The following is a 26,570-nucleotide window of genomic DNA, read 5'->3' as shown; positions in this document are numbered from 1 at the left end:
CTGCGCCAGGGAATCTTTCGTAGGGCCCATGCCCGATTTTCCACGGGGCCCCTTCTACAGTTAATTTATAGAGTGAAAAAAGAAAAGTTATAAGGATTTAGTCCCGGGCCTCAAGCTGGAGCTCTGTCAGCCCTACCCTTAGATCATGCCCCTCCCTCACAATTTATCCAAACAATTCCTAACAAAACATTTTTTCGGCCCTTCATTTCCGATTTTGCGCCCCTCCAGAGTCGACAGTTTGGTTTTTTTTTTAAAATTGAATTTGTTTTACCCATTCACCCCGGATTTAGCAAGCGGTGCCCCGTGTGGCCGCAATGGGTCGCGTGGCCAAGCGCCACCCCTATACTCTATTACAAGGGCCATTTTGGTTCCTTCACCCATGGCCCCCACAAGAGCCCGGGATAATTCTCATAATTTTTTGGCCTTTTCAGGCTATAAATCAACTATAGAAGGGGCCGTGAGAAATCAGACTGGAAGGGGGCCTGCGAAAGATCCCAGCCTAGGGGCCCAAACCCTCACTCAGAATTTGATCCACAATAGTCAAATGAAGGCAAAGGAAAATTTTGGTTTTTCACTTGTCCGGCCCCTGGAATACCAGAAACACCTTTGAAAAAATTTTCTTAATACAAATTACCCCGTTAAATATCATCTTCACACAGGATAAGTGATGATGGCTCACCAAAATAAGTGCTCTTTCAAGGATTAAGTTATCTGGCATTTATTAAGAATGGTAAAATAATTCTAGAACAAAAAACAAAAAAAATTTCTACTTCAAAAGCGGGACGTATGGTCACACACATTTTGCACGGTAAACAATTATGTGCGGCTTTCTTCTGAAAAAAAAAAAAAAACAGGTTTATCTCCAGGTGCCCTTCACCGAATTCCTATCAGCCTCCTGGCAGGGTCACCAGTAGGGGCGGCACATGAGGCTTCGCACCCGGGCGGCAGGTAAGCTCGAGCCGCTCCTGTATTGGGACTTCCTCCAAGATTCACACCACACTTTTAAAGTTTTTTTAATCGATACTGTAATGCTTCCTTTTAACTGCCCTACTACTGGCCTGCAGCATCCTAAATTATTTCAATGCAATTTTCCTATCCTGCAAGAACAATGTTGTGGACATTAGAAAAAAAAATCTAAAAAAGCGTATGACTACATTTAAAGCAATTTAAATCCGTTTATTAGAGACTCACTGCATCTGCTGATTTCTAAAGAAAAATGCAATAAATTCTTACGTAAGTCTTCACTTTGAAATGTCCATAACCCGCTCAATGCGTCTGTTTGTATCTGTCAACCTAAAATTTATGGTTTTTAGTGTTGATAATACGCATGCAAAACCAATTCAGCGACGCGCTTTCACAATCTGCAAAAACTGCTTGGATTTGATAGTTGGAAATGATGTCTAAATGCCAAAGATTTGGAGTTCGAATCAAAATGAAAATGTCAAATAATTGAAATTGTGCTTCGTATAAATGAAATGTTTTAATATTGAAAGCTATATACAGTCAAACCTCGTTAGTGTGTCACCCGGTTAACACGTCACTCCGCTTACCAGGTCATTTTTTGGAAATCCCAATTGTCCTCGGGCATGAATTGGCACAGCTATGGCTTACTCCGTTTAACGAGTCACTCCGCTTAATAAGTCATATTTTTGCTCTCCCAAGAGTGACTCATTAACGAGGTTTGACTGTATATAGAGATTAATCTCGTGCCAGTAGTCATACGTCTCATAAATGTGAAATTTTGTCATAAAACTGAGAGTGAGGCACGAATCCCCTTGCACACAAGTGGAATTTCGAGGCATTTACGCACAACCGAGCCCGTCTTGGCCATTTTTCTTTTTCTCCCCACCCTTCCTTCCATTTGTTTCCTTCCTAAATTTATAAAAGTAAAAAGGACATAATCATTATAAAACTGACTATTTTCAGATCAAATTGCCGAAGTTCAATGACTTTACTGCAAAGATTTTTACTTTCAGATTTTTTTTGGGGGAAATAATCAAACCCAAAGCGTATTAAAGACCCTTTATTAATACGCTTTGGTCAAACCCCATTAGACCGGAACTCCAAGCGACCCGAGAAATCACTTTGCAATAACGAAATTTCGTTACAAAAGATTACGAGGGATAAGAAAAGTTTTCGTTAAAACACTATTTTTCCCGTTGTAATGGTATTTGTTACAATGAGAGTTGACTGTATTTCGTCTCAAGCTATTTTTTTAAGTGTATTTGGAGGCTGCATGGGTAACAGGGCGTATGACACTTTACTGGTGAGCCATTAATCTTAGAGACATACACAACTGGAAAAAGTATCCAAATCACGTGTCCAACTCAGATATGTCATTCATGTTGTAAGGGGTTGTATAGCTATAAAATAAAAAAACAACCTTTTATACCGTCCCCGTGTGCCAAAGAACCCAATTAAGAAGTTGTTGCTCTGTCTTTCCCGATGCCAACTAAAATAATTTCACGTTTCTGAGTGCAATATTCACCGAGATATGCGAATTCGAAAAATTGAGGAAATTTGGGAAAAAACAGCATTCAATGCGGGTAAAATGTTTTCCCCTCATTTAATGCTGTTTTTTTCCAACTTTCTTGGAATATCTCAATGAAAACTTGAACTTAGACACGTTGAATATTTTTGTCGGAGCCCAGGAAACAACTTTCCAATTGGGTTTTGGGGCACAGGGTGTCCGCATAAAAAGTTAACATTTTTATTTTAATAACTATGTAACCCCTGGCAACATGAATCAAATATCTGAGTACTACACATTATTCGGGTACTTTTTCCAACTGGAAGTATGCCTCTAGGACCAATGGTTCGCCAGTAAAATGCCATATGCCCCGTTACCTATGCGCCCTGTATATGAAATATAGTACGGACTGTTATGTGAAATATTGTGTTGCGTTCAAGGCAACACGCACGTTGCTTCGTTCGCCAGCGAGAGAGCGGTCACATTATGAACCAAAAAGCCACTTGTCAACCAAAACGTCGCTTGTCATCCAATGAAGTATCAGATTTTCACCGTATCGAAATTGAAGTCAACAAACTGATAATTTTCGTATTTGAAAATCTGATTATTTATAGTTTCCGATGGGCTTGAAATCCTGATAACGAATCATTATTATATTCACACGAACAGTTTTGTCACTGCATACATGATTTCTCTGGAATGAATGGTTCAAACAAATATTTAAAAAAAATTTCAAACTCATTTCAGTTTTTTTTTTTAAATTCACAGTAGGGCTACATGAACCTATATCCTTGATACATGTATTATTGTTGAAAACGATGTGGAAGGTTGAACTTTTCAATTGTGATTCATTTGTGTGGCTACTCCCTCATTATATACTACTTTTATCCGCATGAAGAGAATAAAATTAATAAAACTGCTTGCTACCACTTTATGCAATTTTTATCATAAGAATGCGTATTTTGGAAGCTACAATTGACATTTCTCAATGAAACCATAATCTTTTACACAAAAAAAAAAAAAACAAATTAGGAAATAATAAAAATTTCATCCAGTACAGTAACTTGATGACATTGTGCCGTCTTCAAGCGCAGAGTTTACATTGATTAAAAATATATTTTTTTTTTTTAATCGGATTGACACAACACATAAAACACAAAATCAAACTGAGAAAAACACAAAACAATAAACTTCACAAAAAGTAACATTACAGACCCTTTGTAACCCCACGGGATTTATTCTATTTTTACTGTATTCTATTAGTTTATTTTGCTTTTTCATTATTTTCATAAATTAAAAACTAATCAAATTAAATTCAAGAATATTTATACTTCAGACAATTTTTGAATAACTATCTTCTAATGGGAAAACGGGGGGGGGGGGGGGGGGGAGAGGAAGGGGGGGGGAGGAAGGGGGGGGGTAGAAAATTATTCATGTACGCAAGGGGGCCACAGGAATGAGAAAATGAGAAATGGTTGAAAGGGGGCCATGAACAAAAAAAGGTTGAGAACCACTCTGTTACAGCCCTCCTCCTCCTCTAGAAATTATCACATGATCCTGAGAACACCACTTTATTATGGGGAATATTACAGATGTTGAAAGGTCTGGACAAGCAAAGAAAGAAAAGTTCTTTTTTGTTCATCCAGTCCAAATAGCTTTTTTGTCCCACCCATATAATGTCTGCCTTAATGTAGGGTGGCTATATATTGTCACTGTTTTTTTCTGTTGCTACTCACCCATCCATCCCTTCGGGGCAAAAAAGAATAAATAAAACCTGAGAGAAGAGAAGAATTATTGAATGCCACAGCTTCTCCAAAGCCTAGATTTTAGGGGGAAAATCTCTAAAGAATCAAAAATATCTGTGACTCACTCAAATTTTGTGACTTCGGTGACCTTTTTCTGTTTCTGTGACTTTTTCGGGACTTCATGACTTTCCCGTGTTGGTAGACACCCTGAAAAACTATCTTATTTTCGTTTTTGGTGCACTGAGTAACATGCCATCAAGAATATTTCATAAAGGGTGGTTATGGCGTATAAGCATCATCCAACCCCCCCCCCCCCGGTCATCAAAAGTCAGCAAATCGGAAACCCACCCCCCTCCTCGATGCTGACGTAATATTTGAATACTGACGTTCCCCCTCTTTCTATATTCCTGTTAAGTGAATTTTTAGTGTATATCTGTCAACTGTATACAGGAGAGGAAAAGAACACATAGAAGACGGGAGGATGTAGTTGATCATGAAAGAGACACATTAAACTCATCTCCATTCTTAATTCTCCAAATTAAGCTTAAAAGTTTTCGGGTTTTTTGGCCGACGTGTAATACGCGTCGTACACAAGTTTGTACTTCACGTTGGCCAAAAAACCAAAAAACCTTTAAGCTTAATTATAATACATGGGGGGGGGGGGGGTCAGCTTATACTCGGGTCACTTTTTGATGAGAAAATATCGACCCCCGCATTATTGGTATGGGATATGTCCAAACCCCACAAAACCAATAATGTCAAAGCCAAGGCAAAGAAATCAAAAACATCATTGGCTTTGATATCAGGTGGACTAATGTCATTTGTACAGCCTTTAGATGCGAGCATCAACAAGCCTCTCAAAGACTATTTTAGGAATTTGTGGATTGAATGGATGAGTTCCGAAGATCAAGAAACTGCAAACAGTGGTGCCTTGAAGAAACTTGACATTGGCCTAGTGTGGCAATGGGTACATGAGAGATTCTGTACACATAGAATTCTGTTTCCGCTGATCCTTCATAAAGTGTTGCATCAGCAATGCGATGGACATAACTGAAGATGATATCCTCTTTGAAAGTGACAATAGCGATGACAGCCCAGATGAAGATAAAAACAAAGATACCGCACCCCTGATGACAATCTCATTGATTACAATGAGCTTGGAGACTCAGAAGAATCGGATTAAAATGTTTGAATGATTTTTTATTGTTTATTTAAGCAAGCTATGCATTTTCTATGAAAATATAAGAATTTTTTTTCTCTCTAAAATGGCCGTATGTTTTGGGGTCGGCTTATACACGGGTTTTCAATTTATTACTGTTATGGTGGTCCTGAAGTAGGGGTTCGGCATATATATGAGTCGGCGAATACGCGAGTATATACGGTAATTTTTTTTTTTAAATCTTTCTACAAAATTATTCACAAAAATGGGAACCTATGAAAAATGTCTGGACAGACCCCTGCATTCCGACATGCACCAATTCCTTTGAAGTTCTTTAGAAAAATGTTGACATGGTAGATGTGTAGTTTGGTAGCAGTGGTAATCAGGGGAAAAAAATTGATTTTCCTAATTTTGCAAAATGAATGGGTTTCTTTTCTTTTAGAATTGGTCTGCATATTTTTGACTGACAAATATGATTATACAATCATAGTTGTTAATATAGAACCTACACAAACAGTGATGAAAAAAATTCACTTTTTTAAATACGATTAATCAAGATACTGCAGAATTATAATCACTATTTATTAATTAACTAATTACTAATTTGAGAGAGAGGGGTAACATTTAAACATTTAATTAATATTCTAAAAAAAAAGTCAATTTTGATATTGAATATTATTGTGTAATATTATTGAGTATTGTTGTTTTTATACAATTTCAAGGTTGCCGAGAAGATCGTCCCATTGGTGTTACTGTTTATGACCCATGGAAGGATTATATCCCTTTGGGTCACATAGTGAAATAGTGTTTGTTTTGTAATTTTTTTTTGTCTTGTATGTTTTTGATTTTGTCTTATCTAAATAAATAAACTATAATTTGACAACAAACCAGTATTGCCAAATTTTTATTGACTGGAAAATCTCCATTCTTTTAGGAATGTACACAAATATAATGAACCCAACTCTTACTGCATGTGTTATTTCTATTGTGTATGGGGGACGGGGACGGGGGGGGGGGATAGTGCTCCCGTATCCAGAAATGTTGTTTGGTGGTGGGTTCACGTGATCATGATGGTGTTCTGAATCAGAAAAATAATTAGAACGAAACATGCCTCGTATGGGGAAAAAAATCAGTTTGAATTAGAAATATTAGAGAACTTACCTTTTTTCTAGAAATGCTCTACCATTCACAAAATTTTTCCCCATTGCAGTAGCTTTCCATGCATAATATGCACCCTAAGAAACAGTGATAAAAAATTCAACACATCATATTATTGATATAATACTGAATATAAAATAGTTAACAAACCTAGTTAAAGTTATATACTTTACAGCCATAAATCATGAGACAATTTGAAGATTTTTTTGAATTTCCAAAAAAATTACTTAATATTGTTCTGAAATTTTGGTTGTGTAAATGCTGCGCTTGTGTTCACAATTTCCAGTGAAAATTTAGTCACTGGTGCATTTAGGGGACCAACACTGTATCAGAAGACGCAAATAATCTATAATTTTTATAAAATACTTTACCTGATATTTCCAATGTTTATATGCATTTTCTATATAATCCCATTATTTCCTATAAATTTTCCATTTTGACATCATACATGTGTTATGCTCGAGAATTTCTCTTATACAGAATCAGACATGGGACTCAGCTCATTTGCATCATGCTGCGGAGTTATTTTCAAAATAATCAAATGATAGAAAACCCCAGAAATATAAATTTGTGGAAAATCCCTCATCATCAAACTGCTTTCAGCGAGTAACTTGAATAGAGCTTGCTCTATCGCGTACATCTGTTTTCCATGACATTCAACTGTAATTTTCACAGAAGTTGCTCTATATAGTTGGCAACCGAATCATAAAAAAATGAAACATATCTTTTGTGCATGCATACTTCAAAATTATTTTCTTTAAGTGCTTATATCACATGAAAATATCAAATCATTCAATTTAAAACTTCAGTACATCACACAATTTTTATGTTGTCTAAGTTCTCTAAGTTATGTGAAATTTGGCTGCAAACTCCACTTGTTATAAGCAAGAAACGTGCTATGAAAATTAGAATGTTTAGAAGAAACATCCATATCTTTGCGAAAATATATGTAAACATTAAAAATATAAGCTAAAATATTGTATGAAACTTACAAATAATTTGCAGCTTTTTTTTGATACGGGGTGATAAATTTTTTTTCCTATTTAATTTATTGTCCGTCCCCTAAATGTTCTTGCAATTAAATTTTCACTGAAAATTGCAAATAAAAGCAAAGCATTTGCATGATCAAAATTTCAGAACAATTCATCAAGTATTCTTCTAGAAACTTGAAAAAATCTCTGAACTCCAAAGTCTCCCATCACTTATGGCTATATAGTGTAGCCTAGGTATATATTGGTTCTCAAAAAGATATGGACAAACATTTTTCTTGGAGGCCGTTCAAGTATTACGTAAGCAATTTTTCAGCCATTTTTGACTCCCCCCCCCCCCCCATTGTCAGCAAAATTTCGTCATCAGCCCCTCTGAAACCTAACGCATATTGGTAGGATCAGAGACGTACACGTGGGGGGGGGGACATAGGGGGGTTCTCTCGTGCCCCCTTTCCACGATCAAAAATTTATTTTTTTAATGCAAAAAAAATATTTTTTTTTAAATTGAAATTTTGGAAGAAATAACTTAATATGTTATTATAATCAATTTCTGTGAATTTCAATGTTATTTGAAGGCTATGAGCTCAAAATTTATTTTTAATAAATTCATCGCGACCCACCCTCTAAGCTATATAATGGTAAATCACATAAAGTTCCTTGGCCCGATAAATAAATATGGCCCTGGGGGGTTACTTGATGCAGCCTGCTCTCTTCAAAAGTTAATTTTGTAAAAATGAACTAAGTGGCACATTTACAGATCGCTTAAGTGTCTCGTGGTACAAATCCAGAACATTTAAGCGGTCCGTGGCATATTTTCAGATCATTTAAATGACCCGGGACACAGTTCCAGAACACTTAAGCGATTCGTGACACATTTAGCGATCCCTTGAGTGACATGTGACGTAGTTTTAGAGCACTTAAATGGCCCCCAGTGCGGTTCTACATCACTAAAGTTACCCGCTGCACATTCTCAGATTATTTACGTGATGCGTGGCACAGTTCCAGATCACTTGGATCCACGAAACATTTAGAGTTCACTAAAGTGGCTGTTTAGGACATTTATCAATAGGGGGATGTTACTTCAAATGTCCACAAACTATCAAAAGGTTTTTCTCGTTTTTGGCGCACCGAGTAAGATGTCATTAAAAATATTTCATATTTTCATAAAGGGTGGTTGATGACGTAAGCATCATAAAAAACCCCCCTCTCCCCCCTTGTCATCAAAAGTCAGCAAATCGAACCCCCCCCCATCGATGATGACGTAATACTTGAACGACCCCTTGTACAAAATAAAAAAAATATTCTTAAGAGACGCCAGTGACTAGTTAGGTCTGGGTTCACATCCTGGCTACAAAATTATTTTTGTTTAGCAGAAATTCAAAAATAACTATAGGTCCTGATCCAACATAATTTTCTGGGAGAATTGGAAATAAATCCCGAGATTCTCCTACGAAAGTGAAGGGTGGAAGGGGGTCCCATGGACGTGATTGGGGAAAAATTTGTTTTTTTTTTCAAAAGTCCCCCTTCTCTCCAAAATACATCCTGCATATGTCCCTGAGCAGAATATAATAACATGAGTAGAGCCCAAAAGTTTAGGCAATCAGGGTGTCTACCAAATACCAAAAGCAAAATTTAGTGATTCAAAATTTTGTGACCTTTTCTCATTTGCAAGGCTTCCACTCAAAAAATTAAAAAAAAATAGCATAGGGGTAGACAACATAAACATGGCATAAACAAAAAAAATATACCTAGATTTTTTTTTTTTTTGAAAAACTTCAAAATTAATTTTTTTTTTTCATAGCACGCTATTTCAATATCCTGTAAGATTGACTCAAGCCACAGCAAAATGACAAATGTCTTGGTTACAAAAAATTTTTTTTGGCCAAAATAGGGTCTTAGCAACTACAGATAATTCTTTTCTGCTCTTCTCACAATATATATATCACATTCTTTTTTGGGAGTCTTCCACAGTCCAGTCTGTCAACTTTCTTGAACAATACACACTGCAAATTATACAAATACAAATACAACGCCACAACAGGCAAATTGCCCAACGAGGTGGCTGATTATGAAGATATGTAAGTTTTTAAGGATGACGCTCTTTCGATACCACTTCCAAAAGCAAAATGTTAAATTTCAAGGTCCAGTATAAATAAGTCAAGGCGGATCAGATGGTTTTACTGCATTGTCCATCCGTTTTAAAAAGGATGTGTTAAAATGTTAGTGTTGAATGCCACTGTTATCATTTCGACAAATGAAGCACTTTTATTTCTAGCTCTTTGCTGAGCACTGTAAATATTGTTTATGCATTTGAATGCCCTAAAAATACAGAAGACAACTGAATGCTATTGGGTATCATATAAGTCACAAAACCTAGAATAGGTCTATTTACCCAACTACTTCGTTATATTAACTGTTTTCACATATGCACAAAATGGGCACCATAATTTCAAACGATGAATGTTAGTTACTGTCCAAGACCACAAAGTAGTAAATACAATTTTTTTTCAACCAGGCAGAAGTTTTCAATGACTACTCTACTTGTAGAACCCTCAAACTAAGCAAACGAAGAATTACTAAACCACCAAATCGTCTGCATACCCCCCAAATAACAAAAATTTCTGCTTTGGCAGAATCATTAATTGCAATCTACTGCATTTTTATTATTTGACATTATGTCCATGATTCTTTTCTCAATTATAATCAATTATACGAACTTTGTTAGGAAAAGTAGGACAAAAGAAAAACATTTTACCAAAAAGTAAGAGCAGGAGCCCTGCATTCAACAAAATGAGCCATGCTGGACTGTTTTCTTACATCAGTTGTTCCCAAAGTGTGAGTAGCGACCACCTGGGGGGGGGGGCAATAAATGATACAGGGTCTTAATGAAAGGGGGGAACACAAGTAAATTAACAAGAGACCTGAATTTTGTTTTTAAATTTATAAAAACTTTTACATTTAAAGTTGATTTAAATACAATGCCCCATAGAAACTGGACCCTAAGGACTCAAAGCCACATAAACCTCCCCCCCCCCACAAAAGCATAAGTGGATACAGGTTGTTTCCCTAACAAGGTGGGGGAGAGCTAATGTCCCCCTTTTGCTCTTCTGCCTACACCAATAATTTTTTTTAATTGGGGGATCGTCTTAATTGCACCGCCTACCCATATCCCCACCCATGGCTTCAATCAACTTTGCAAAATCATCAAAGCCCTCAGGTTATCATGAATATTCAATGCAATCCATTCCATGGTTCGTACTCTTCCAACGAAAAAAAATTCAAGGACTATTCAAGCACTTTTCAAGGTAAAACTTAAAAATTCAAGGACTTTTTTACAAAAGCATATTTTTAACATGAATAGGCGCATATTTAATTTTGATTAAAACTTTTCAGAGATTACATTTCTACCTACTTTATTTCACATCATCTGTAATGAATAAAGGAGGCCACATACACATATATATCATACAAAACATATGACACATTGAATAACACAGTTCGTGCCTGACAATTTCCTCATTGAAACGTAGTTTAGTCTCTAAATATTGCACTTAATTTCCTTTTAAAGACTAAAAAAAAGAACTCTTCTAAAGATAGGAAAAGATTAAATAATTTCTTTCATTAATTCTGAATTTATTTATTTCATTCTGGAATAATTTCTTTCATTAATTCTGGAATTTTTTCATCAATTCTGGAATTATTTCTTTCATTAATTCTGGAATTTTTTCATTAATTCTGGAATTTTTTCATCAATTCTGGAATTATTTCTTTCAACAATTCTGGAATAATTTTTCATAACTTATGGAATAATTGCTTTCATCAATTCTGGATTTGTTTCTTTCGCTAATGCTGAATTCTTTTATTGATTCTAAAATTATTTCATTAATTCTGGAATTATTGCTTTATTAATTTTGGAATTCTCTCTCATTAATTTTGGAATTATATTTCATTAATTCTGTAATTCTTTCATTAATTCTGGAATTTTTTCATCAATTCTGGAATTATTTCTTTCAACAATTCTGGAATAATTTTTCATAACTTTTGGAATAATTGCTTTCATCAATTCTGGATTTGTTTCTTTCGCCAATGCTGAATTCTTTTATTGATTCTAAAATTATTTCATTAATTCGGGAATTATTGCTTTATTAATTTTGGAATTCTCTCATTAATTTTGGAATTATATTTCATTAATTCTGTAATTCTTTCTTTCATTAATTCTGGAACTATCTCTTTCATTAATTTTGGAATCATATCATCGATACTGAAATTATTTCTTTCATTTATTGTTTTAAACTCCTTTAAACAACTATGGATGCCATTAGAAAATAACGGAGATGCGCCGACATTCAACGAGTCACGTGATGTTCCAAGTAATTATGTAGACCACTGACGTCATACCACCACCGGTACTAGAATGCGGGGGGGGGGGGGGTTTTGAAGGGAAGCATTGAGCTCGATGAAGGGAAATGAAAGAAAACAAAAATGAAGAGAAGATCGGTAAAACGAGTGGTGCACAACGCATTTGACTCTTCCAGAAACAGTCGGCCAATCACGCCCGACGTAAAACACTGCCGTGTGAGGCTTGTTGCGCTCTCTAGGAAAACAGTCGACCTTGTTTTCTTATTATTGGTGAGTGGACGGCGTGTCACACTGGACGATTCACTTTGCACGCGGCACAAAAAACCTGCTCCTACGAAAACCCGGCTTTATAATAATGGGGAAAAACGTGCTTTAAATCCAATTATCCAGGGTTATTGGCTACTATGGCTTTTTCCCTGTGCTTTGCACTTTTTTAAGGACGTCACTTACGAAGTAAAAAAAAAAAGTGGCGAAAACTATTTCAGAAAACACAAATTTTTCCAAAAAAATTCTTTTTCAAGGACTCTTATTTATTTTTAAGGACTCTTATTTATTTTTAAGGACTCTTATTTATTTTCAAGGACTTTCAAGGCCTTGAAAATTAACTTTTTCTTTTTTCCCAAGGACTTTTCAAGGTTTTCAAGGACCGTACGAACCATGCATTCCTGCATACGCTGTTGCGAGTCTTATATACGGATGTCTGGCAACCCAAGACCAACCCACCCCTCTTCAATGTTTGTCGTATCAGAGTTTCTTCGCCACCTACGACAAAACCTTCCAAAAGCAAGTTCTGGGGGCACACCAGCGCTCGTTGTGTCCCACGTCCTGCGAATGTGAAACTACTGAACATACTATTGATCGATATTAAACCGTGTGCACAACAAGAGTTGCACTACGACCCATAGCAATAGTGGGCTCAAAACAGAGCAAAAGACCCAAACGACGTTGAACGGAGCAAGGTGTGATTGATCGAGTAGTTTGTTCAGTCGGTTCAACGATCGGCTGTGAATTTTGAAATCGGCAGTTTGCCGTCAGAATCGACCCACATCGCCAGATAGGGATGTGCATCAGAAGAAAGCGCAGTCTTAATAAAATGTGCATGAATGAGCCCATTTTTCTACTGATTGCATTAATGCTCGCAGGCAAAACGTATTGGTGCAGGTAAAATAAAAGAAATTAGAAGAAACGTTTCTTATATACGAGAGCCGAAACCATCGTTTAAGGGTACAAACATAGTCCAGCCAATTTTCCAATTCGGAAGGAAGCACAGTAGAGGGCTGATCCAACCAGGGGACTGTAAATAAAATAATTCTCATTTTTGTTTTTTCCCCACTATACAGGACCCGTGAAAAATTCGGCTTGAGCCCGCCAAAGATATCAGCTTAGGGGGGCCCTACTACAAGATGTGGTGCCACTAGACCAGTGTTTCTTAACCTTTGGAATCCTGCGGCATGGTTGATTTCTTCTTGATTGAAAGGCCTGGGCATACACAAGAATAATGGGAAATAAATGAGTAAAAATGAAGCAATAAACCACTCATAGCCCAGTTTGGCAGATGTCAGGGCCCAGCGGTTAAGGAAACACTGCACTAGACCAACCAAGGGCCCTTTCAAAGGATGGATTTCACATATTCCTTTTCCTATTCACATTTTTTGAAGCCCAATATTAGACGCTTGTTATTTCCTCTATTGTCATGCTTAGGTGTCCGTCCAAATCAGGCGTCTTCAATCCATTGCTCGCAAGCACCATTATGCTCCCCAAAGCACCCAGAGTACTTGATGCTCATGCCCTATTTTACTTCAACACCATTTGCAAATTGCATTCAGGTATTAAAATCATCTAGATTTCATGCATTCATACGTCAAACATGACATAAGAGTGCACTTCTTCTGATGGAACAGGCAAAGCTCGCGACTATATCGCATCTGGTCTATATCGCATTCCAATGGTTCTATTTTGTCAGCTGCCTCCCTTGCGTAATTCATGGTTCACCTGCGGCTTCCCAAGAAGTTTGGCAGCTGTTTCATCATATAAAAGAACCACTTTAAACAATAGGTTTTGTGTGCACAAATTCATATTTTGAGCACGCCACGATGCTCCTAGGAGCTCCAACGCATACTTTTGGAAGCACTGTGATACTCCTTTAAATTTGGCCTAAAAGTTATGTCGCAACACAATTGATACTACTAAACCATATATGTGCCTCGTTCATATTCCTCTGGGGAATTTCCAATGAATTGGTACATGTTGGAATGTGCGTGTCCGTGTAGTGAAACCTGACGTGAAGTTTGTTTCTGTTTTGTTCTGCCACCACTTTTTTCTAACTATGAGTGGAGTGTAGCGATTGAATCATTGTGGCCTGTTGCTCTCTGTGGCGGGACTTTTCAATGGGGGAAATCGGTGCACATTTTCACCTCAAAGTTGGGAACCAAAGGAAACCAACTTCAGCCGACCACCACTGCGGTGATGGTGGGGTACCACTGTACTGTATGCCTATGTATTCTGTATGATTTCGTCATTCACTATAGCTAGTCGATAAAGATTGAAACGATCAGAATAAATAAAAAAATGGATGATGATTAAAAACAATTCTTTCGCAGGGGAAAAAATTGATGCCCTTCCACCTGTCCCCCCCCCAAAGATGGGGCTGACAGGGCTGCAGCCCTAAGGCCCGGGACAATCACAACCATTGTTTCTTCATGCTATAAATTTACTACAGAGCCCCTCAGTGAAAACTCTGGCTTGTGGATCCGCCAAAGATCCAACAGTCTTGCTCCATGATGTGGGTCATGTCCTTTCAACATAAAACCAATATTGTTCCCAAGAGGACTCCTCCCTCCTTTAGGAATTATCACGTGATCCTGAGAACACTGCTTTATTAGGGAGAATATTACAGATGTTGAAAGGTCTGGACAAGCAAAGAAAGAAAAGTTCTTTTTTTTTCATCCAGTCTAAATAGCTTTTTTGTCCCACCCATATAATGTCTGCCTTAATGTAGGGTGGCTATATATTGTCACTGTTTTTTTCTGTTGCTACTCACCCATTCACCCAGATTTTAGGGGGAAAATCTCTAAAGAATCAAAAATATCTGTGACTTTCACTCAAATTTTGTGACTTCGGTGACCTTTTTCTGTTTCTGTGACTTTTTCGGGACTTCATGACTTTCCCGTGTTGGTAGACACCCTGAAAAACTATCAAAATTTATTTTCGTTTTTGGTGCACTGAGTAACATGCCATCAAGAATATTTCATAAAGGGTGGTTATGGCGTATAAGCATCATCCAACCCCCCCCCCCCCGGTCATCAAAAGTCAGCAAATCGGGAAACCCACCCCCCTCCTCGATGCTGACGTAATATTTGAATACTGACGTTCCCCCTCTTTCTATATTCCTGTTAAGTGAATTTTTAGTGTATATCTGTCAACTGTATACAGGAGAGGAAAAGAACATATAGAAGACGGGAGGATGTAGTTGATCATGTAAGAGACACATTAAACTCATCTCCATTCTCCCCTTCTATATCAACTAAAAAAAAAGGAAATAAATTTTTGCGATTTATTGTAATACTTAAAAAATACGGATCATCCAATTTTGATGATCCGTAAAGCTTGTAATGAAAAAACTTATGGAAAATACCATGATTTATACCAGTGATTCTGAAACTTTTGTTATACATGGTTTCCTTGTCCACTTCATGATTCGTCCGTGGCTCCCCCAGAATAGTTTGGTAAATAAAGCTTAAAAGTTTTCGGGTTTTTGGCCGACATGAAGTACACATCATACACACGTTTGTACTTCACGTTGGCCAAAAAACCCAGAAACTTTTAAGCTTAATTATAATTTACATGATGGCCATGAAAGCCTTTTTTAATATATTCAGGGGTGGGAAGTGACTAAGTCCATTTTGGAGCTGCAAAATTCAGGATTTGGAGCAGTTTTGGAGCAGCAAATTCAGGATTTGGAGCAGTTTTGGAGCAGCAAATTCAAGATTTGGAGCAGTTTTGGAGCAGCAAATTCAGGATTTGGAGCAGCAAAATATGGGAATCGGAGCAGATATTTATAAATTGGAGCAGTGAAATTAACAAGAATATTTTCGTTAACCCTCAACCCTTTTCAAAATAAAACTGCACTGTCTTTTGTTATCAAACATCTTTTCGTCAGCTTGATTTTTGTTTTTGGTGCTTTAGGCAAACACCTTGTTTGAAAGAGCGGCTGTCATAAATTTTTTTGCACCAGTCTATTTAAGATGATTTTTGTTTACTGAGGGTACTATTTGCTGCCTTGAACAGCAGCACTTCAAATGAGCTAAAAAATTTTTATAAGTTTTTAATTTTTTTATACTTGGAAAGAAATTGTTGCAAAATGGGAGAGAATTTCGGAAGAATCAACTCGATGTTTGGCGATTCAGCACTCATTATCTGGCGAGATTGGCGATCTGATACTTGATATTTGGCGAGATTGACGATCTGATACTCGATATTTGGCGAGATTGACGATCTGATACTCGATATTTGGCGAGATTGACGATTTACCGCTCGTTTTTCGGCAACATTGGTGATTTAACGCTCGTTATTCGGCAAAGTTTCTAAACTAACATTCGTAATTCGGCGAACATGCGCTTTTTACTCCCGGAATGAAAATTTTTTTTCACGAAACATCGGGATTTAACACAATCACAATCGACTACAGTAATTTCTACTGCTTCCAGTGACAACTTTTTTTTTAAACGGAAACACTCGAATTTGCACTTTAAAGCTGAAAGGCATTGCAAACCATCTTCAGTTCCACGATCACGGAGAATATCGGGGTTTCGCGATGGAAAGCCCGATCAGGGGCCGATAGTTTAAGTATAGTGGAATAAAACATGCTCTTCTCTTTCGAAAAGAAACGTTTTGTGGCTGGCAGGAACAAAAAATTTTTGGCGTCCTTTCCGAAATTCCGGGCATACTGAAGCAAAATTTGCTATTTGGCGCAGAAAAATGTGAAAACACGCTATTGGAGCAGGATGGCGCAAGATATTAGTTTTAGCACAGTGCGGCGCAATTGGCGCAGAGTTCCCACCCCTGTATATTAAAAAAGGCTTTTAAAATATTTTTCCAAATAAAGCTACTTTAAAGTATAAATTGGCACACAAATGGATATCACTAACTCACGTGATGCTCTAGGAGTCACAACACACACACACACACTTTGCGAAACACTGTTTTAGGGGTTGGATAGTTATGCCTACCACTGCAGGGGCTTATGCAGGATCAACCTTTGGAGAGGAATCAAAGGATTTCTTTACGAGAAATTTTGAGTTGGAAACCTGAAAAATAACAAATAGACCCATAGAAGTTGGCTACAAAAAAAAAGGGAATCACAGATCCCAGTGGGCTACAGCCTGATTCAAAGTAAATCCTGTGCATCTGTTTTTGTATTTTGTGTATTTGCCTCCCTCAGGAACAATTGGAAGCCTATGTGAAAAAAGATTACATGCAAGTAATCCAACACTAGTGGCCCTTCTTGAATTATGGTCTTCTGCAGCTGACGTTCAACCAGCAACACCAAGGCCACATTTCAAGCAAGGAAAAAGGTAGCAGAAGTTCATGGCAGCCCAAAATTATCATTTTTGAAACTTGTTTATTTTATTTGATCAGTTTAAAATTTCATTTGTTTATTCTTTCAAAAAAATTTTTTTATGTGTGAGACAACACAAAACCTCTTGTGGAGCACAGTAAGGAAACTATCTAGGGTCTGTCCAGAATTCAGTGAAAATTTTAATTTCTTTTTTTTTTTTTCTTTTTTTTTTTGTGAAAAGGGTCATTGATTTGTAAAAAGTAAGTAGTTTTGTGGAAATTTGAAACAATCTAGTTAATATATCACAAAATGAAATGAAATTTCAAATGCAGCTAATTTGTATATTGTGAAAAGTCTGCAAAATGAACCCGAATTTCAGCTGGACAAGTCCCTGCTATTGCCCTGTACTGTAGCTTCTATGCTGTTTAGAAAACACTGGCAAGCTTAGGAAAAAATTGCCCCAGTCCTGCGTATAATGGAGTAATATTTTAATGTTTTCCTGCCATACTTGAAAATTAAGGTTTTAAGAACTGGTTGATACAAAGATTAATTGAATTCAGGAAAGAAAACTTGACTGTCTCCAGGGGTTATCAAACCATGCACTGCCTCTCACATGTTGGGTGAGAAAGCTAAACCAGTATGCTTTTTTTTAGCAATTAACTTCTTTCCTTAGAGATTGAGTGCACTGAACAGGACCATACATGGAAAGGCAGACATGAATCAGCCAACAGATCACATACTGTCATTTTGCCACTAGATGGTGACTTCTATAGTGTAGTGGTCTAGTGTGTTCACCTGCCATGCAGGAGGACATGGATTCAATTCTTCTCAAGAGCAGTTGCATTTTCTTTCCTGAATTCATGTTCACATCAGCTAGTTGTAAAAATCTTACGATAAATAAATTTTCAATCTGCAATATTTTAAATATGTTACATTTTATAAAATGAGGATGAAAATTTTTCATAATGATTGAAACTACTTGCTGAGTTTCTCAAATAATTTCTTTTGCTTACAAGAATAATTAAAAAAAAAATTAAACTCACAGATGGATCACACTGGAATAAATAAGGCCTGCCTTCATCCCAACCACTAATAAGCAGAGATACGCCGAAAGGACGAACACCTCTAACAGAAAGAGAAAAAGAAAATGAGTGATAAATGAAAAATATTTTAGCTCCTTAATACAAAACCAGTTGGTCACTCTCAAGCATAAAAAAAATAAGAAACTATGAGAAATCTCAATGCAACAAATAAATAAAAATAACCTTAATTTGCAGTAAATGAGCAACTTTTTTATATGAAAAAAGAAAGAAAGAAATGCATTTTCATTTCTTTACTTGATTAGTTGCGATTGTGACCCAAGTTACTATAGGACAGTACAAATATGGTCTATTGTCATTGGGAAATTTATTACAGTTTTATCCCACTTTTATGAAAAGGGAGTGAATTATGCAGAAGTATGTGTGTGTACCTACCACAGTCTTCATGTATATCTAGAATTGTGCCTGAAGTTAGTGATGCCATCTATACTTCAAATCTGAGAGTTGCCCAATTCAGCTGACCTCCAGATCAGAGTTCAACTTTTTTTTACATCCATACAAATGAATGAACAGTTTCGTAGACTGTCAGAAATAGAAGGAAAATTTACTAGATCCTCTGTTGGTTAAAATAGAAATGAAAATTAACACCCCCATATTGATATTTATTTATTAACTCTTTAAGCAGTTTTTAAAATTTTTCAGACACACCAAAAGAACACACCTCTAAGAGAGAAAAAAAGAAAATGAGTGATAAATGAAAAATATTTTATATAGCTGCTTAACATAAAACATACGCTGATTGCTCTCAAGTATAAAAGAAAAACTGAGAAATCTCAATATTACAAAGAAAAATAACATTAATTTTTATAATGGGCAGTCTAGTAATTTGCTACATTAGAAATTAGAGTGTTGTAAGAATCCGAAATATTTTGGAGTGGCCAAAATAAAGCAGATTAAGTTTTCTTGGGATTGCAGCTGTAAGGGTTAAGGAATTTTTTGCCAGTCTGTGAATGATTTTTCTCATTTCTCTGCCAGTTCACAAAATTGTTCAAGTGTTTCAACTGGTCCATCGATGTAAGGTGGTGAAAGAACACTGCTCTAGAAACTTTTCTAGCCAATGCTTCGTCTACCTTGAATATCAAAATAGTAAACGTGTTTCTCAAAGGTTGGAAAGTCTAGTTCATAAAAAGAAAATTGAATTTGTACAAAAACTTATTGTTTATTAGGTCAATCCCTTTCAATGTGCAGTTTTCACGGGAGAAAAGTTCTTCCACTTATGTTACATCTATAATATCAAAAACCACAATATAATATCATTAAATATATGGGGACAAAAGATCACTGAATCAAACTTTACAAGAGAATATCAGAAAATTACTAATCTTGATCAAGCATCAAATAATAATGTGAGAACAGCCAAGTCAATTCCAAAATTTAAGAATTTTTTTCCCTCACCCAGATTGAGTATATTCCTGCATGATATATGCAACTCTCTGTACCAACTGAGCAGTAGGAATAGGCTCTCCATACTTCAATGCATACTGTTGGGCCATTTTTCGAGCACGTCTAACCAAAAGTCTGAAAAATAAAAATAATTAAAAAATTCATGTGATGTCACTGCAGGCCCACCAACCGCAGAAGAAAACAAAATGGTAAGGAAGGCAAGGTTATGTCTCTAGTGGTATAGATGGTAGCATGCTTGCCCGGTATGCACGAGGGCCTGGGTTCGAGTCCCAGCAGAGACATAATGACGTTTCTTTCCGAGTTCACCTCAGCATAATATCCGGAAAATAACTGTTTCCTTGAAAATGGTACTCTATCCATAAAAAAGCATAACACTGCCTATTTTCAAATTTATAGAAAAAAAAGAGGTGGGACCGAAGGGAAGGGTTTATCCCCCTATACTAAAAACTGAATTACATAATTATAATATCAAAGTAATTGCTGCACGAAAAAATATATGGTTTACGTATTACGAAAACATTCTGAGGACAGATCAGTAACAGAAAAATTTTTTTATTTCTGTCTATCATTTCAAATTTTTGCACTACTGTAATGTTTTATCTAAAATGAAATATGGTTTCACTCACTGCGAGACACGAGTCCCCCGATTACGGAAAAACATCAAAAAGGTTAGATCATTAATTTCATTTCATTAATTTCATTTCATCAATCATTAGATGGATGCTAAAGGGTTGAAAACCAACCGATATTCATAACTCAAAATTAGACATTCCAGTCACCTCAATAATCAATATTAATAGAACTGCATCAAGTGCAATATTATTTTTTGTTGAAATTCCTGAAAATTCTTCTGAATAATTACACAATAAAAATTTTATAAATTTCAGATATAAAATTTTTTTTTCCAATACTCAAATATTGGAAAATAATGGTCTATTATTGTACATCAATCACAAATGTGGGAATTGTGAACTAAATTTTTAGCTCAAGTTCATTTAAAAAATTCGGCCTGAATAAAAAAAAATGAAACATTTATTCATGAAACTATAAAAGGTTAGGATGGCCTTTCTGGAAAACAGTGATCTATCGAGGGGATGCTAATGGTTGGGGCATCACTCAGTATACCGCATATTAGCAATTCAGTAAAAAATTGTATTTTTAGAAGCAAAAGCATATAATCATACTAACTTGCTAAAATTATACTAAATTTATTTATTTATTATTTATTTATTCAATATTGGTTGGCCGAGACCTATACAAGGGAATTCAGTGATGAAGTTAGACAGAGATGATTGATGTCACAAAGAAAATCGGAAATTGTTTCACAATTAATAATGTTTGGGGGGGGGGGGGAGGTTGTTATAGTCGGTTATTGCTCGAGGAAAGAAACTAAATTTGAAACAATCTGTGGATGCAAAGATGGGTTTCAATTTTTGTGAATGGTTAATTCTTTTTGAAAAGTATGAGCCGGAGTTAGAAGGTTCGAGGTGTCAATATGAAAATGACCATGGAGAATTTTAAAAAGGAAGGATAACCGAGAGATATATCTGCGGGTAGAAAGCAGTTGCATATTGAGTTGGAGCTTGAGCTCAGTGACGGAGGCAGAGGATGACCAACAGTTAAGAATGAAGCGGGCGGATTTATTTTGAATAGATTCTAATTTGCCTATATTGGAGAGAGTATAAGGGTCCCAGATTTCACAAGCATATGATAGTAGAGAAAGGATGTAATACAATAAAACTGCAGTAGTTGGCAGGTATGTCACTTGATCTTAATAGTGTTATTCACAGCCTAAGGTGAGACAGAGATAAGCACGGTGATAGAGAGAAGCATGTAAACAGAAGCATACTAGTCTACTGCAAAATCCTTTATTGGCAGTCTACTAATTTGTTGAGTAATTCATATCATGTGTGCACAATAACACGGATTTAAGTGACATGAATGTAGGTCCACCTCAATCAACTTAAAAAAATCTTGAGAGATTTCTTGCACCACACACAATATGCAGTCTAAATTTTTTTAAATGGCAAGCAATAATTTTTTTGATGTGTAATACTAAAAGTGTATGAATGCTTTGTGTTTGAACTATTACAATCCTTTTGATTGCATTGTTCAAATGAAAAACATACACAAACTTGAATTCATATCATACCAATTACATTGAGAAATACTTTTTAATGCCAAAGGAAGAAATGAGTTCTATGGAAAAATTTATTTTTAAACATTAACAGAATTACTACTAAGCTAAAACAAAATATTTCAACTATAGGTCTAATTTTGCTATTTTGTTCGGTCCTTTTTTGTAAATCGATAAAAAAAGGTATCACTAACCGGTAATCTGGCCCCATTCCACTATAAACCATCCCTATATGTTTTGTAATCATCTCAACTTTATGTATACTATGTTCTTCATACAGCACTGACTTGTAGTTTTTTTCCGCAGCCAGTACTACTCCATTAGAAGCTGAAACAAAAGGAAGTTAAATATGAAAAAAAAATTAAGTTGACTATTTCATATCAAAGGTATTATTAAAACATAAAAAGAACATAGCAGGTATTGACATACATTAATTTATTTAAATGAAATTAATTTTAAATTTGAAAAACAAAACTACAGCAACATATGAAGCAGGAAGATTTGAAAGAAAACTTTTCAAAAGAACACAGCGGTCTGACTAGCTGAAATTTGAGTTTTATTTTATTTTCTGGACCCTTTACAAAATTCAAGATTTAAAAAACAGATCCTTTGGAAAATTTCAGATCAAGAAAACAAATTAAGAAAACCTTAAATTTGATATTTCATTTCTTTTGTAAAAAATTAACTAAATGGAGAAGATTTATGAAGTAGGGAGATTACTTTTTCCTTGGAACATTATTTTTGCAAACTTTTACTTCAACTCCTTTTCCTCCGATTCTACTTTTTGATCCTCATCTGGTCATGGAACTTTCTTATCAAAAGTTTTTTGGTGCTGAAGTCTGTCTTAGAACTTCTGATGCGAGCTGCGAACAGCTTTCACAAAAGATTGCCATCAACAACATTATCTTTCGCATTTTGAGAATGCTGTACATAAGATTTTATTTGTCTAATGCCATTGATACTTTCAATCGAAAGATTTGATCTATGTTGCAGGAAATGTTTGTTTACACTAAAGCCCCTCTCGCAGTCTGCATTTCCAGAGGGCAAGACATAATAAGGCATTGATGAACACAGGCAAAATTTTGAACTTTGCAATTCCAAGTTTTTCAGATCAAATATAGATCCCCAATACTTATCTAACCTTTGATAACTCACCTATATATCTTCACACTGCAGAGAAATCCATTCATCCAGGGGTATCTGTAGGACAAACAACTTGCAGTAGCTTTGAAACAATGTACTTAATACATGATAATGAAGAGTTTTTCAGTCGGAAAACGGGTTGCAAACACTTCATTTTTTCCAGAATGGTGTTCTCAAAGGGTAAAACTTTGAGCAAGTGCTTGACGATCTAGCACCTAATAGAAATTTTTTGTTGAGAACATTCCCCCAACTCAGCAAGATTGGATTCTATTTCAGCACCAACAACCACATTTCCTCCCAGTTCTCACTGCTTTCTATAGCTAAATTCTGAAGCTCAGCAATTCTAACATTCTGAATATGTTCAGATTTCAGGAAACTCGCCATAATTTTTCTAACAAGAGCTCCTAGCTTGTCATAAAAAATGTGTACGAGGACTCCTCTTTCTGAAATAATGTCAGAAAGCCATTGAAAAGTTCCTATGCTTCTTTCAGAAACAAAGTTTTTACCAAAACACTTTTATCTGAAAGGACTTCCCGGATTTGATGCACTTGAGACGAGTCTGATCTGGACTCCTTACTTCTGAAAAACTTCAATGCCTCAATCTGCTCAATAAATCAAAAAAAACAAATCAATGTTGAATTATCTTTTCCATTAACACTCTGGAGTTTTCCTTCATTAATTCCAAAATTATCTTTCATTAATGCTGTAATTATCGCTTTCATTTATTTTGGAACTGAAATTACCTCTTTCATTAAAACTAAATTTTTTTTTCCATTAATGCTGAATTATCTCTTTTGTTAATTTTTGAATTATCTTTCATTAATGCAGGAATTATCGCCTTTATTAATTTTGGAAATACCACTTTCATCAATGTTGAAATTCTTTCATTAATTTTGAAATTATCTTTTATTAATTCTGGAATTATCACTATCATTAATTTAGGAATTACATGCTGCCAACTTTTGAATATGAAAATTAAAAGAGATTTTCACACAGACCCGTATTTTATAGTAAAACCACCCACTAATAAATACGAAAGGGATTTTTTCAAATAAAATAGGGATTTCCCACACATAAAAGTTAAAGCATAGGGAATAAAATCCCTACTCAGAAATTGAAATCCAATAAAATAGGGATTTTACAGACATGGAAGTTAAACCCTTGGAAATAAAATCCCTAAGCAAAAAACAAGTGAAATTGGAGGCCAAAATTTCAATGGTGATCTAAAATATATATACACTGCTCAAAACAATTAGGGGAGCAAGCAAAAAAGTGAAGAAAACCGTGCGAGACAGCCACGTATTGCCATACAATGGATAGTACACGCGTATCAATGCGCAATACAGAAAAAAGACGTAAAAAAATTTGGAATTAAGCTTTAATTCTTTGAAAATATGGAAAAAACATGAAAAGATGATTTAGGGCAACAATTTGGTTACGTGTAAACGATAAAAAAAAAAGTACTGTTTAGACATGATGCATGAGTTTTAATAGGGCATGTGGTCTCATCGAACAGCTAAGACTGCTGCACACCTGTTTGCCATGGATGCGATGAGGTTATCGATCAGACTTTGGGGAATACTGTTCCACTCCTCAAGAAGTACAATCTGCAAGTCTCGGACAGTAACAGGCGGCCTTGGTCGCGCAGCAATGCGTCGTCCGAGCATGTCCCAAACATGCTCGATTGGATTCAGGTCAGGAGAGCACGCTGGCCATTCCATACGCTGTATTGTTTCAGCTTCAAGCATGTTCTCCCCCAGACGAGCTCTATGCGGTCGGGCATTATCATCCTGGGAAACAAAGGAATCTCCAATGGCTCCAGCGTAAGGGATGACATGAGGTCGCAGTATCTCGTCTGCATACCTTCGGGCCTTCAAAGTGCCATTCCGAATGATATGCAGGTCCGTACGTCCGCCTATGCTGATTCCACCCCATACCATCCAACCAGCTCGTCTGTATTGTGACCTTTCACGAACGAATGCGGGGTTATTTCGAGTGCCTGCCCCTCCATACCAGAACACGTCGGGTGTCGCACTCCAGACTGAATCGGGACTCGTCTGTAAACAGCACTTGGCTCCAATCATGTTGCTCCCAATCTTGATGTTCAGCAGCCCATCTTCTTCGGGCCGCACGGTGGCGTGGGGTCAACGGAATGCAGACCATTGGCCTACGTGCATAGAGCCCTCCCTCATGAAGCCGATTACGTACTGTTTGGCTGGACACCCTTCGTCCTGTTGCCAAGAGCAACCGTCTTTGCAGCTGCCTAGCATTCTCTGTTCTGTTTCGACGGGCTGTTAACCGTATATACCGGTCATCAGTTGCTGTAGTGGTGCGTGGCCGACCTTGCCCTGGTCGAAGTCTAACATTTCCTGTTTCTTGGAATCGATTTCACAGCCTTGCAACACTTCTGGCGACTCCAACAGCGTCCGCGACACTACGTTGTGTTTGCCCGGATTCCAGTCTGCCTATAACACGCCATGCCATGGATTCCGGTAAATCATGTTGTTGAGACATCCTCAAGTCACCTTGTCTCAAAAAAAAAAATACTGCGCGATCAAATTTCACAGTTACGGCAGTAAAACAGACGTTTCTGCAACATCCCGATTTCTGCCCTTATCTCCTTTTTCTGGTTTTTGACATCATGAACTTTGATTTGCATATGAAGTTTTCTTCTTCCGTTTCTTGCTAGGCTTTAAATTATGGATGATTCATTTTATGTTACTTATCGGTATACATCTTTGCGTAATTTTGTTAAAACCATGTGCTCCCCTAATTGTTTTGAGCAGTGTATATATATATTATGTTCAATCAGAAACGATGTGAACAAACATTCTGCGCAAATAATGACCCCAAAGTCATCAGAAGATGAAGGAAAAAAACATCAATTTTTGAAGAACACAGACTTCTTGCGACACTTGCTTGATGTTTTTTATGATTTCACATGGGTGATTATGTCAGTCTTTCCACCATCATCGTTGTTTATGTCCTCAACACAACTTGTGGAAAAAAAAAAAAGTCAGCCTTTTTCTGGAACGTTTGATGAAAGGAAATTCATCAGAATAAGTATCTTTAAAATTAATTAAATATTTTTTTGCTTATCAGTATTCATGTTTTATTATCGCACATACGTAACTTCAACGAAAGAGGAAATTTTGACCACATGCGTGTCACTATAATCTTCAATTATTATCCAGGACTATTGGCTGCTAAGCTGTTTCCCTGCACGATGACAAACAACTTTTCTTGTTACCATCAAAGGGTTTGTAAAACTTCCTTAAAAAAAAGAATTTCCAACTATTCCCCCATTTACAACATGTGACGTCATTTCGAATGGGGAAAAAAACAGAGG

At 36.3% G+C, this 26,570-nt stretch overlaps 1 protein-coding gene across 1 annotated transcript in view; it reads right to left on the bottom strand.

Annotated features, from left to right (window-relative positions):
- The window catches only part of Prosalpha2 (proteasome alpha2 subunit), a 68,711-nt gene that overhangs the window by 20,499 nt on the left and 21,642 nt on the right, over nt 1–26,570 (bottom strand). Inside the window, exons 3-6 of the mRNA XM_089236551.1 lie at nt 22,273–22,405; nt 19,933–20,055; nt 18,481–18,562; nt 6,536–6,609 (exon numbers count right to left, since the gene is read on the bottom strand). Of these exons, the coding sequence (XP_089092677.1) occupies nt 6,536–6,609; nt 18,481–18,562; nt 19,933–20,055; nt 22,273–22,405 (412 nt within the window). The remainder of the gene's footprint in view (nt 1–6,535; nt 6,610–18,480; nt 18,563–19,932; nt 20,056–22,272; nt 22,406–26,570) is intronic.

The sequence above is a fragment of the Pholcus phalangioides genome, unplaced genomic scaffold (genome assembly GCF_987345545.1).
Source record: "Pholcus phalangioides strain wild (caught in Gottingen) unplaced genomic scaffold, Ppha-v1.0 ptg000009l_1, whole genome shotgun sequence".
Lineage (NCBI taxonomy): Eukaryota > Metazoa > Arthropoda > Arachnida > Araneae > Pholcidae > Pholcus > Pholcus phalangioides.
The sequence above is the reverse complement of the archived record's forward strand: the minus strand, read 5'-3'. Positions and strand labels throughout refer to the sequence as shown.